The 12,312-nt window shown below is 38.1% G+C and overlaps 1 protein-coding gene across 1 annotated transcript in view; it reads right to left on the reverse strand.

Moving 5' to 3' along the window:
- The window catches only part of dhx36 (DEAH (Asp-Glu-Ala-His) box polypeptide 36), a 26,600-nt gene extending 14,377 nt beyond the window's left edge, over positions 1-12,223 (reverse strand). The window contains exons 1-12 of the mRNA XM_085184062.1: positions 11,705-12,223; positions 9,048-9,205; positions 8,046-8,153; positions 7,703-7,904; positions 6,975-7,013; positions 6,654-6,824; positions 5,589-5,668; positions 3,125-3,199; positions 2,289-2,455; positions 2,099-2,180; positions 1,871-2,011; positions 131-236 (exon numbers count right to left, since the gene is read on the reverse strand). Coding sequence (XP_085040188.1) covers positions 131-236; positions 1,871-2,011; positions 2,099-2,180; positions 2,289-2,455; positions 3,125-3,199; positions 5,589-5,668; positions 6,654-6,824; positions 6,975-7,013; positions 7,703-7,904; positions 8,046-8,153; positions 9,048-9,205; positions 11,705-11,956 — 1,581 coding nt within the window. The 5' untranslated portion in view covers positions 11,957-12,223. The remainder of the gene's footprint in view (positions 1-130; positions 237-1,870; positions 2,012-2,098; positions 2,181-2,288; positions 2,456-3,124; positions 3,200-5,588; positions 5,669-6,653; positions 6,825-6,974; positions 7,014-7,702; positions 7,905-8,045; positions 8,154-9,047; positions 9,206-11,704) is intronic.
- Positions 12,224-12,312: the final 89 nt, after the last annotated feature.

A 12,312-nucleotide genomic window follows, 5' to 3' on the forward strand; every position in this document is an offset into this window, starting at 1 on the left:
TACAGAAACATTCCTTTTGACATTTTCATAAAGTACATATTCACTTTTTTTTTTTTTTTTTTTAAACCGTCTAGAATTTGGCCAATTTATGCCAGCTACACTCAAACCACAACTAAAAGGCTAGACTCACCTCCTCATTGAGCACAATATAACGAATTAGTGCCAGAATTAGGTCCAGATCAATCTTCTCATCTCTGTCTAATATCTCCAGAGCCTCAATGGTTGTGTCAGAGTACCTGTAAAACACAGGACATGGACATGGCAACATAAGTGCTCCTGCTCTCCCCTTACTTGTTGCTGGAGGTGTCACACGCTGTAATATGGCTACAACAGGTTTAGAAATATTTTCACATGCTATGCTTTAGTACAAAAATGCAGAATAGCTTTGAGTTACAGTTGATACTTTTTCTTTGTTGTGGTAATAGCACTGGTGATCAGTAACATATTAATAATTGGTTCCTTTGTCTTTTTTTCCCTTTAGAATGAGAAAAAGAGAAACATCTGTGTCGTGTTCAACTATAAAAGCAGTATTTCTGTTTTTTAAAAAATCTATTCCAGTAGGTCTTAATACGAAAATGTGTTTTATGTTGAAACCTTTTGAAATCACCAGAAAACTAATTTTGCAAGCACAAAACCGACAGTGTTCAAGGTAATATTCCTGCCTAGTTACACAATAGACTGGATGCCATGTTGGGAATTTAGGACTTATTTTTTAATAACAAAACTAAAAACTGGCAAAATAGACCAACATTGAATATGCCAAGACATTTAAAAAAGTATTTGTTAATATTACGCTATTTTAGAAATGATCGGGCTCCTCAAGTTCTCAGTAATATTGTGATTTTTCTTAAAGCTTTCAGTTCAGTAAGACATAAAACATTTTGGAAACTTCAAGTGTTATTACAAGAATTCTCACTTGAGAAAAATAGCCTTTTCTGTTCAGGGTATCAACATATCTTCCTTACCTATAGTATTCAAACCGGATCATGCCCAGGATTACTTTAAAATTAAACTGAAATAGTTTTTGAAGTGGAATCCAGTCACGTAGAAATGAACAATCTTCTGTCTCCTGTTTAGAGCCTCTATCGTTATATTGCAGGTGTGTCCTGTGGCATCTTATCTCCATTCTATTGTGTTGTGGGATTGTCTCTCAGTTATTGGATAGATTATATATGTTCATGATTTTCTTTGCATGTGTGTTAAAAGCACAAATAGTGATTGCAAACCAGCCCGGGCAATAAATGCTTGTCCCTATGAAAATAAAAGCTTTTTACCTCAGGCACTGTGTTCCAGTAGACTCTCTGAAGGTAGACTACAAGCAAGTAATCAGGTCTACACCCTATCTGTATGAAACAGCTATATAAAGATATGAGTACATTTTACATAGTTGTACTAAATGAAGAAGAATTTTTCTTGTCAGAAGATGATCCATCTCAACCGGAGCTGCCACTAAAAATTTTAAAGCAGTTATTAGAGAGAAACTTGCACCCAAAAAATTTAGCAAGTGTCAAACTGGCAAAGCAAAGTTCTTCACAGCTGTAATTATGTTTTGAACAGAAGCAACTAAGCTACAGTGTTGCTGTATCTGTACTAAGCAGACCTTGGAACTGTCTGTGATGGTGCACTTTAATTGTAGCTGTGTTTATGTAACAAATGCATCAGACATCAGTTTCAAGCACTCATCTTTCTCTTACTGTTTGTAGATCAAAACCAGAATTCTCTATATTTAATCTTCATGAAATCAGAACTAAAAGAAATGTATTTACTCAAAACTACGAGTCTCACAAATCCTCCTGCTTCCTACCTAAAAAACCCAAAAACTGGCAGCTGTTCTTCCAATTTAAGTAGCCCGATTTTCTCACCAACTCACCTGCCCTGTAGTGTTCGTGCGTAACATGGCCAGCTTTCCTTGTATTCAGCCTCTTTCTCCTCTTTCTCAGGTCTGGAGTTTCGCCCCTGCCAAAAACCTCTCTTCCACGAGGGGCGACGGTCCTGATTCTGGGGCCGATACCTAGCAGAGAAACCCAGCCTAGTTTATACGAGGTCCCAATGTGTCTTTGTGCATGTACATGTGTGTTTGGTAGCAAAGTGCTTCTACCTGGTCATCTCTATAATGTCCTCAAGTAGGAACTCCTCCACTGGGAACGTCAAACCAGGAATGTGGATCACTGGGCAGTTGTCTAAACCGAGAACAAAACCGTGAGCGGCGAGAAAGAGGAAAAGCTCAACTTATTAGAACTGCAAAACTTTTGCGGACAATTTGGTGAAGAAATTAGTGAGCTACACACCAAAATATTGGGAAAACTTCTCTGCGTTGAGCGTGGCACTCATGAGAATGATCTTAAGGTCATCTCGGAGGTTGAGTAAGTCCTTTACAATGATGAGCAAAACGTCTGATTGCAGGTTTCTCTCATGGATTTCGTCCAGCACCAGGTGACTGATACTCGACAACAATCTGACAATAAAAGCAAACAAGGTGAGCAATTTTTTTTTGCCTTTTTCTGTCTAAAGAGTTAAAAAAAACAAAAACAATATTGGTTGACTTTTTTTTTACAAATTCTCTCTTGTTTCTCTTTAAAGATCTTACAAGTTCCAATTAATGGTACTACCTTTTTAAGTACTTTTAGGTGAGATTTAAATTATTTAAAATAATTTCACAAGGCACAGACGTTACCAAAAAATTTTTTTTTAGAAAGTGTTTAACAGAGCTACAGTCTATACAGACGTCCACTTGTAAGCCAAGTGATGTGCGAATTTAGCTTAACACCAAAAATGCAGCATTTAGTCAGAAATGGGGAGCCCTGAAATGACTCACTAGAGTCGTGCTAACGAAAGAGCATGAAGTGAGACAACAAGGAAAAGCTGGCACTTTCACTTAGTCTGTATTTCTTTTTCTGAAGGCACTTAGAATGCAAACACGAGCATGGAGGAATGAGTCAACAGAAAATGGGGACCCATACTAATGAATCTTCCACAGACAGTAGCGTCAACCCCAAATCAATGGGGACAAAACAGAGTGACAAACAAAGGATGGCTGGAGTGGAGATATAGGGGAAAAAGCAGAGAAGATTTACATGGAAAAGATGTATACAGGATGAGAAGGCAGAGGTGGAAGCAAACTCACGGGTCTGAGCGAAGCCACTGAAGAATAATGCCTGTTGTACAGTACAGGATCGAACCTTGTCTCCTTGGTAACCGGCTGGAAAATGGGAGAGAAAAAAAAGAAAGAAAAAGATACTCTTACATCTGTGAAATTTAGAAAATTTAAAGTAAGGTCGCCAAAATAAAAGCAGGACTTCTCTGAGAAATGAACTTAGGTTTTGTAACAGTTAACTGTGTTGCATTTCCACCATCCTTTTTGCTACTTTACTTTAAATAAGCACCACTTTTATGTTTGACCTTTACATAGAAGTGAAAATAAAATGTTGCTGATACAAAATATTATACTACAATATGTAACGGAATATGTGAGAAGATTTATTCATGCTTTGTTTATGTACTAATGCTGACAAGTTTATTCAATTAATTACAAAATAGCTTCTCTTATTTTAAAATTAACACTGTAGGAACTGCCTTTCATATGATATCTGAAAAAACAAAATTCACTGACAACTGAGCTTTATAAAAGGGTTTGTTGTATAACTGATGCAAGATTAATGTGCCAAGAAGAGGAGACAAATTACAAGATATAATATCCTTTTTTTTGTGAAGCCTGAAGTCTAAAGAATTAATTTCACAAAAATCAAAAGAGAGTAAAACCAGCAAAAGCACCAAGACAAACAGTGAGTCTTCTGGACTGGTATAAAAATACAGAGCAACATGTATCAATGGCAAGACATTCATAGTAGAATACAGTTGTAACCACACATTTCTATACCGTAGTATTGCAGAGCAACATGTTCACTGCGTATTTATTCACAAATACTCTGGATCCTGTTTCACAAACACTCGAGCACTGACACAGCTGGCTGCTTTACCTGGCTATTACCCAAACCTTGCACATACTGAGAAGATTCTGTCACCTTCATTTTCATCAGTGACTGTGAGTAATGGATTAACCAACATATCTTTGGCAATGATAGCCTATGGAGTGAGTACTGACTACTATCAGCAAGCTAAATCAATTGTGAAAAATCAGCCAGTAAATAACAAGCAGAATAGGGTATTTTATTATAGAAACACATCCAATAGAAATCAGCATACTCCACTATTGTATAAATCACTGTTCGCTCAGGCTGCACAACAGCAAATTGCTTTTGTTCAATTCTTGCTGCAGATGTTTAATGTGTGTGTTTTTAAGAGAAATCATTTTATGGCGTTCCTTTACCCACACATTTCATGTATCCATCTTGAGTCCTTTCACCAAGTCTATGTAGACATAAAAAAAAAATAACACGCTGTAGATCTCATGCGGAACATCTGAGCTCAGTAAGCTTTTAATTTAAATATTAATGAGCTATAACCTATGTGATGTGTTAAAACTGCTAACTACGTCAAAATCTGTGTTTAAAACGTCTAAATCTGTTCCTACTCTGATCATGCTGGCTGATATCACCAACTTCAGTCTAAACCACAAAGCCTCAGCTGTTACCGCCAACCTTGAAAACAGCAAGCTCAGTCTGAAAGAGAGACGTAATCAGGGAGGGAAATAAAACAGTCTGATTTCTGCAACAGCACTCCCATCAATTTAACCTGCTGTGGCTGGACTCTTCGCCATATCAGATCTAAGGGAAATGAGCTTTCTAAACATAAGGCATTGCTTTTGGTTTCTTAGCCTCTAAACCAATTACAGAATGTCAATTAAACATACAGTGAGCCTAATTTCACCTTCACACAATCACTGGCCGCTTTGTTAGGCATGACTGCTCAACTGCTTGTCAATGCAAATATCTAATCAGCCAATTAGATATCTGCTCATAACTTAATGCATTCAGGCATGTAGACATGGCCAAGAGAGCAGCCATCTTCAGCGAATGGACAGCAAATGGTCAGAAAAAGGTAAGCAGCAGTTCTCTGGGTGAAAATGCTTTGCTGGTCAGAAGAGAAAGGCCAGTCTGCTTGGAGCTAATAGGAAGGTAAAAGTAACTCCAAAAATAAAAAATAAAAAAAAGAGCATCTCTGAAAGCACAACAGGTCAGCCTGAAACTGATGGGCCACGAGTGCCACTGCTGTCTTGGTTCAGAACAGGAAATTGAGGCCACAATTCACAGCAGCTCACCAAAATTAGAAAAAAGGAAAAATGGAAAATCTTTGTCTGGTCTTTCTTAAACATCCTAAACATGACAATAAGTTCACTGTAGTCAAATGGCCTCCACATTGACCAGATCTCAATCCAGTAGAGCACCCTTAATACGTGGTGAAAAATAGAACTTTTCCATCATGGATGAGCAGCCAAGAAATGTGCAAAAAATGTGTGATTCTGTCATGTCAAAATGGACATGAGAAATGTTCCTGGCACCTTGCTGAATATATGCAATGAAGACTTAAGGCACTGAATGCAAAAGAAGTCCAACCCAGTACAAGGAATGTGTACATAGTGAAGTTTCAGGTGAAAGAATTTTAAGCATGAGCACGTTAGTGTTGCGTACCTCTGCAGGCGGATTTGGTAACCACATGAATTCCCATTCCCAACACTTTCTGCCCTCTCTGCCGCTACACGCTCTGCAACCTGATAGGAAGAGCACACACACACAAATAGGATTTAAGAGGAGAGACAGCATTGTATTGCAAAAAGTAATAATTTCTATTTATTAGGGCAATTGCTTTTTCGAACAGGGCCATGCAGGTTTTAAGCTTTCCCCTTATTAAAGAAAATCATCACTCAAGTTCTGCATTTTGTATTTATGAAATATAGCTCAGGAAGTAGAGCAGATCATTCACTAGTCAGAAAGCTGGTGGTTCGTTCCCTGTTTACTCCAGTCTGCATGCCATAGTATCCTTGGACATAGAAAGCACTTAGGTGAGTGAGACATGTCGTGTAGGCTTGTGTAGAGTAGAAAAGGGCAATGTAAGGAAACAGTGCATTTGCCATGTATTTATTCAATATAAATATGCTAGAAATCAGGAAGGAGACAAATATTTTCCACAATAAAAAGATTTAAAAAATATATCCATATCTTTTTTTAATCAAACTAATTATTTTGCCCTTTTATTTCATTGTTTAATTTTAGTTAAGTGTGGAAGTTTGTACTTTGCGTTCATTCACAGACAGATCACATTCTTTCATAGGTTCTCTCTTCTTCTCTCTTTCATATGTTATCGTGTGTGTGTGTGTGTGTGTGTGTGTATGGCTGGACTCATGGTGCTGTGTTTGTGTAAATTTGCACTGCTCTCTGGCTCACGGTGACAAAGGTTCTTAGTATTTAACCTATGCAGCGGCTTAGAGACACATGTGCATGCACTCTTATTAACAGCTAACACTGAACAGTGATGCCTCTATGCATAAGCCTAATTCTGATTGGTTATAAAGACACATTTGATGGCAGAGAAGCTAGCCTTGAGCAGAGAACCAACAGGTCAGCTAGGAATCAAAGGTGTCTGCCTGACCTATCCCATAGAGAAGCAGCGTAACAGAAGCATTGCCATGGCAACCACATTAAAATCAGTAGGCACACAACAACATATAATCCTTCAGAGGCCAGCAGAGTACATACCGAGATGGCACTGATGCGTCGAGGCTGTGTGCAGACCACACGGCACATTGAGCCCATGCCTCTGTTGATATAGTCATCCAGGATGAACTGAGTGACCTGAGTGGTTTTGCCACATCCTGTTTCCCCACTCACCACTAGGACACGGTTAGAATTGATCAGCGTTACCAGCTCCTGAGATCAGAGGGGTTGAAGAGGAGTGATTTACAGATGAGGCAGGAAAGCAAACAACAAAAAAAAGAAATCAAATCTGAAAACCAGTAATGAGGTTTTAGCAGAACTTGCGATTCATGATAAAAGCACATTTGCATGTGAAATACTTGCCTCTTTTTTCCCATAAGATGGTAGTTTTTCCCTGAATTTCTGAAGACAAAAAGAACAGATAATGAGTAAAATAATGAGAAAAAAATTCAATAAAATTAGGAATAGATACTTTAAAAAGAAAAATTCCATAATGGGAACAGTCCTAGCACATCAGAAGTTATCCAATTCTAATAACCAAAGATAAATACTGACTCTGCTCAGTAACTCACTAATACAGTGGTAACCACTTGAAATGATGTAGCATGATAACATTATGATAAATTGATTGAATACTTGGTAAGAAGACTTTTCCATTACACATCTTGTACATAAACTTTGCACACCTTTTTCCACAGTAAAATTTGCACTAAACAATTTAAATGTATAAATATAATAAACATTTACTTATTTACACAAACATAAACAAAAGCTTCTTATATATAGCCAATGCAGCAATTCATTTGGGCCACATTAATTTTTTTTTTTAACATAGAACCTTTCAACTGAATAAAGCCCATTACTTTTTATTTTTCTTATTAAAAACACTAATTAACACTAATTAATTAAATTGGACTTTTGGACATTAAATGACAACAAATGACTAGTATAGTAGGCATGTTGTTATCTAGAGGCACTAAACATGCTAAACTACCAAAAAAATCCCACCTTTGTCCCCACCTTAGCTATTTTAATAAATATGTTCATGCTAGAAACTTAAACCTAGATTTTATACCACTGAAAACTCTTACCAGCATTTCTTTGTACTTTGCATCTGATTTCTTACTCTGCAGATCTCTCTTCAAGTAGTCATCCAGGGACCTGTCTCGGACTACTTCCTGATGTAAGAACTCCAGATCCTTATCTTTAATAACTGGTTTTGCCACCTCCTCTTCCTGACCTTCTTCATCCCATTGATCTGGCGGCTCATCTTTAACCACTGTTGTAGAGTGACTAGAAAAAAACATTCAGTGGTATAAACGTCCAATATTACCTGGAAAACCTTACATTACTATTTGTTCTGCAGAATTTCTAAATGATTAAAAAATAAAATAAATAAATAAAAATAAATCACACATTTTTACACAAAGTTACCTTTGTGATTTGCCAGTTGCTTTCTTCTGGCCTGGACTACCTTCTTCTTCCTCCCATTTGACCTCAGTCTTAGTTTTTTCCTCTTCAGGCAAATCCCCATCAAAGTAACTAATGATGATAAACACGCTAAATTAGTCATGATGTCAGCAGTCAAAGGGGAAGAAATAACTGAAATTTTACTATTTTGTCTAGCTTTCCTACTTAATTCATTATAAGTTAGTAACGACAATTAAGTCACAAATGATAAAGCTAGGGATGCACCGATACTGGTATCACCGATACTGTAAAATGTGTGTACTCATACTCGTAAAAGTTAACCGATACCATGAACTGATACCAACTTATTTCATTAATCAGAGGGTGGCTTGTCATTTCTGTTGTAGTTTTTTAGATTGGCCACTAGGGGGACATCCCACGCTAAACAGGCACAGGGTTAGGCGAGTGAGACTGGCGACTCCAGATAAAAAAGAGAAACTGGAGGCTGCTGTAGCTAGGCTAAACAAAATGTCAGCAGTGTGGAACAGCCAACTTTAACTCAGGTTTTGGAAAAGCGATGAAAAATGTCAAGAGAAAATCCACGGGCAGTTAAAATAACAGAGGCTCTGACTCATTTTATCGCTCTGGATGACCAGCCAATGCCGGCCGTGGAAAACATAGGATTGCACCGTCTTCTCAGCATACTCGAGCCGCGATATGAAATTCCCAACCGCCCAGACAGTGCCAATAGTTCAGTGATATTTTGTAAAATTACAATGTGGAATAATTTAACAAAAGTGCTTATTTTTCACTTGAAATTTTTGTGGTCATTTTTATTAAGATTTTATTTTTTTCGGCAGGGAATATAATAAAACCTGTCTTCCAATTGTATTTGTGTGTGTGGTAGAAGTATCGTTTTTTGTACTCTGTATCGGCAAGTACTCAGATCCAAGTATCGGTATCGTATTGGTTTCAAAAAATTGGTATCGTTGCATCCCTAGATAAAGCTATACAAGCCTCTCTCACCAGTGGGCACTATCCCTGGCAGCTGTTTGCCAGGTGTCAGAGGTCGAGGCTCTTTCATCCCTGCGGCCCCTTTCTGGGCCGAACTGGTCATTCTGGACAGAGTTAAGCAGCTTGGTAATGTGTTGCTCTCTTGCCTCATCCATCTGGACCACTGCCCGCTGCACAAGCAAATGGGAAAAGGAAAGTTAGCTATGACCTTGCAACAGTGTTTTTCCAAATTTCACTTTATACCACTGAAAAAAAAAAAAATACTACTCATTAACACTTTGAAGACAGGGACCTGTCTCGGACTACTTCCTGATGTAAGAAGCTAAATATGTAACAGAAATACTTACTGTTGTAGATGTAGTTTTGGTTTTTTAACACAATGACAGATTGGATATTTATTCAGTATATAATGATGGTGGTGGTGGTGTGTTTGTGATATTAGTATTATTATTAATAATATTTTATATATAATTATTACCATTCTTATATATTGTACTAGCAACTGTCTGTTAACCAGCAGGGGAAAATGTGACTTACTGCCCATGTTCAGATCAGTGTGAACACTTTCTGTGCACACAGTGAGTAATTTTCCAATCAGCTTTCCACACTTTGATGTGCTCAAAGATCTGCTCCTAACAGCCAGGGACGGATCTAGAAGGGTGGCATGGGGTGGCAAGTGCCACCCTAAAATGATCCCTTGCCACCCCAGTTTTGCATATGACAGTGTTGTTAATTACAATACGATAGCATTAACAGTTTGAGCGTAGTTACAGTCAACAGTGAATATAAATGCTAAAACTGTATATATTGCATAGTGTCCCCCCCTCCACCATTAACAAATGGTTGAGCCCATAGCAGCAATGCTTATGATTGTGCCAGAGCACATTTTGAACAACACCATGGGAATTTCGGATTTTACACAGGTGGGTGGATGTTACACTCTGGAAATGGAATGAAGGTGAGTGTTATGAACCCTCTGTGGTCCACGGACACACTGCACCTCTAAATCACATGACTATTTTAAGCTGACATAGCAACAAGCTGCAGCCACGCTGAGTCTCTATTTCAGCCCACACTGAAAGTTCGGACTTCAAAGTTTTTAAATTTTAATTACAGGCCAGTAAATCCAGAGTTATGATAATATATATAAGCCATGCTTTTTTCTAAATACTGTCGTCACGTTTTTGTGTGTGTGTGTTTTTCAAGCGTTTTCTAAGGATGGCGCGAAAACAGTAAAGAAAGGGAAAAAAGCCACCTCTTTCCTATCGGTGGAAAAATGTACCATGTTGACCAATTTTTTAAAAAAGCCAACACGTGGGATTTGGTTGTTTAGGAAGAGGGAAAAGTTTTAGGAGTGACGGTAATGGCAGCGAGATAGAGCGAGCAAGTGAGAGAGAGAGAGCGAGTTAGAGAGAGTTTTTAGATGTGGCCATTTGTGACGTTTAGTGTGGAGTGTATACCTACTGTGTTGTGTTGTCTTGTGTAGTTGTTCTGTTGTGTAGTCGTTTTGTTTTGTGTGTCAGTGAGTGCACTAATGAATTTCACAAAGGCACATTTGCAATGTAAACACTGTCACTAAGTAGAAAACCAGCGGAGTGATACACCTGTTGTCAGGCCTGCAGGTTTATCCCTGCGCTGTTCTGTCTTTTGGTGGACAAACTTTTTTCTTTACTGGCACACATCATTTGTGGAGCATCTTATTGCGAAACCTAATTGTTCTCTCATTTTAGTTTTAGTAATATTTTTAAATGGTTGTACAAAATGAAGAAAAAAAAGCAGGTGTATTGGCTGCATTTTTAGATAAATAGTTGTATATGTTTACAAAATGTACAATTTATATTTGCATTTCAAGTTATAAACATTTACTCAACATGTCTGTGTTTTTTTTACAGTAAAAAAATACTACTAGGATTTTAAGTTCTTTGTGTGATTTCAGATCAGTAATACTAATGCAGTATGTCAGTGAAAAAAACAACTAAATTCAGTTGAGCTGAAAAGAATGATGAATGAAAGAACCAAACAAGGCAAGGGGGAAAAAATAAAATGAAACAATTTGAGGGTGAGATACAAACGTAAACTCAAAAGGAGTCAAAAATAGCTGTTGTATTTCAGACCTCAGTGGGTTGATCCAACAAATCATGAAAAATTAGGTTTACATTTTTGTTCATGGCGGTGCAGATTTCTGACATTTTGTGTAATTTAAGCATCTAACAATGTCATTGTTTTCTAACAGTGTGAAACTTAAGTTAGACTTGTGTTTGTAAATGAACCGCCCCATGTTGTGTAGCTTTCTTGATTTTATACTTATTGGGCTACATATTTATTTATTATACAGGCTATACAGTACATAGAATCAAAACTCACATGTTTTATGTAACTAAAGTGTTTCATTATGTGGGCTACAGAGAATAATAATTAAGTTATAGAAAATATTTATATGAGAAACGTGTATATTTACAGCATTTGAATCATTTTAACCATATGTAACTACCTGCATATGTGTTTGGGGGGGAAAGGCTTTGATTTTGCCACCCCATTTGATTTCTGTGCCACCCTCATGCCACCCTAAGAAAATTTCTCTAGATCCGCCCCTGCTAACAGGGTGACTGCAGTTATACAGACAGACCTTCCATGTTTACAATGAGCATGACTTCAAGCACAGTCCATACCGATCTCCGGTCAGCTTGCTTCCTCCTAACGGCTCCATATCTTGCGTACCACAGTCCAATCTCACGGCCCTTCAGGTGTGGAGGAGGACGGTCTTTTTGCCCACCTCCTCCCCGATCCGGGTCAAATTCGGACATGTTTCCTCTCGAGCCTTCTCCACCGCCCCTTTCCCATCTTTCTCTGCTGCCATCTCTGTGCCCGCGACCTCCTCTTCTACCTCTTCTTCCTCCTCCACCGCCATATCCATAGCTCATGTTGCGGTTAGGAGCAGGCAACGGTAACGTCCGTTAACCTGTGTTCGATTAACGGCTTACAGCTACTCGCTAACCAGCAATATTCAGTGGATTTGCGAACTAAATATTTCACTTCAAAAATATGCGGTGACACTCACGTAGCCACTGACAGTTGGGTTCTTGATAACTACACCCAAAACCTAAATTGCGCCCCTCTAACTCACTTATTAAACAACAACATCCTCTTGAAAAAGTGTCACATCCGAGATACTTTCTGGTTTCTATCTGGCATGTCGCATGATAATGCCGTCAACATTTTCAGCAACTAGATATTGACGTGGCGCTCTAGGATTGGTTGCTCTCCATATTACCGTTTT

The sequence above is a fragment of the Neolamprologus multifasciatus genome, chromosome 14, assembly GCF_963576455.1.
Source record: "Neolamprologus multifasciatus chromosome 14, fNeoMul1.2, whole genome shotgun sequence".
In the NCBI taxonomy this organism is placed as follows: domain Eukaryota; kingdom Metazoa; phylum Chordata; class Actinopteri; order Cichliformes; family Cichlidae; genus Neolamprologus; species Neolamprologus multifasciatus.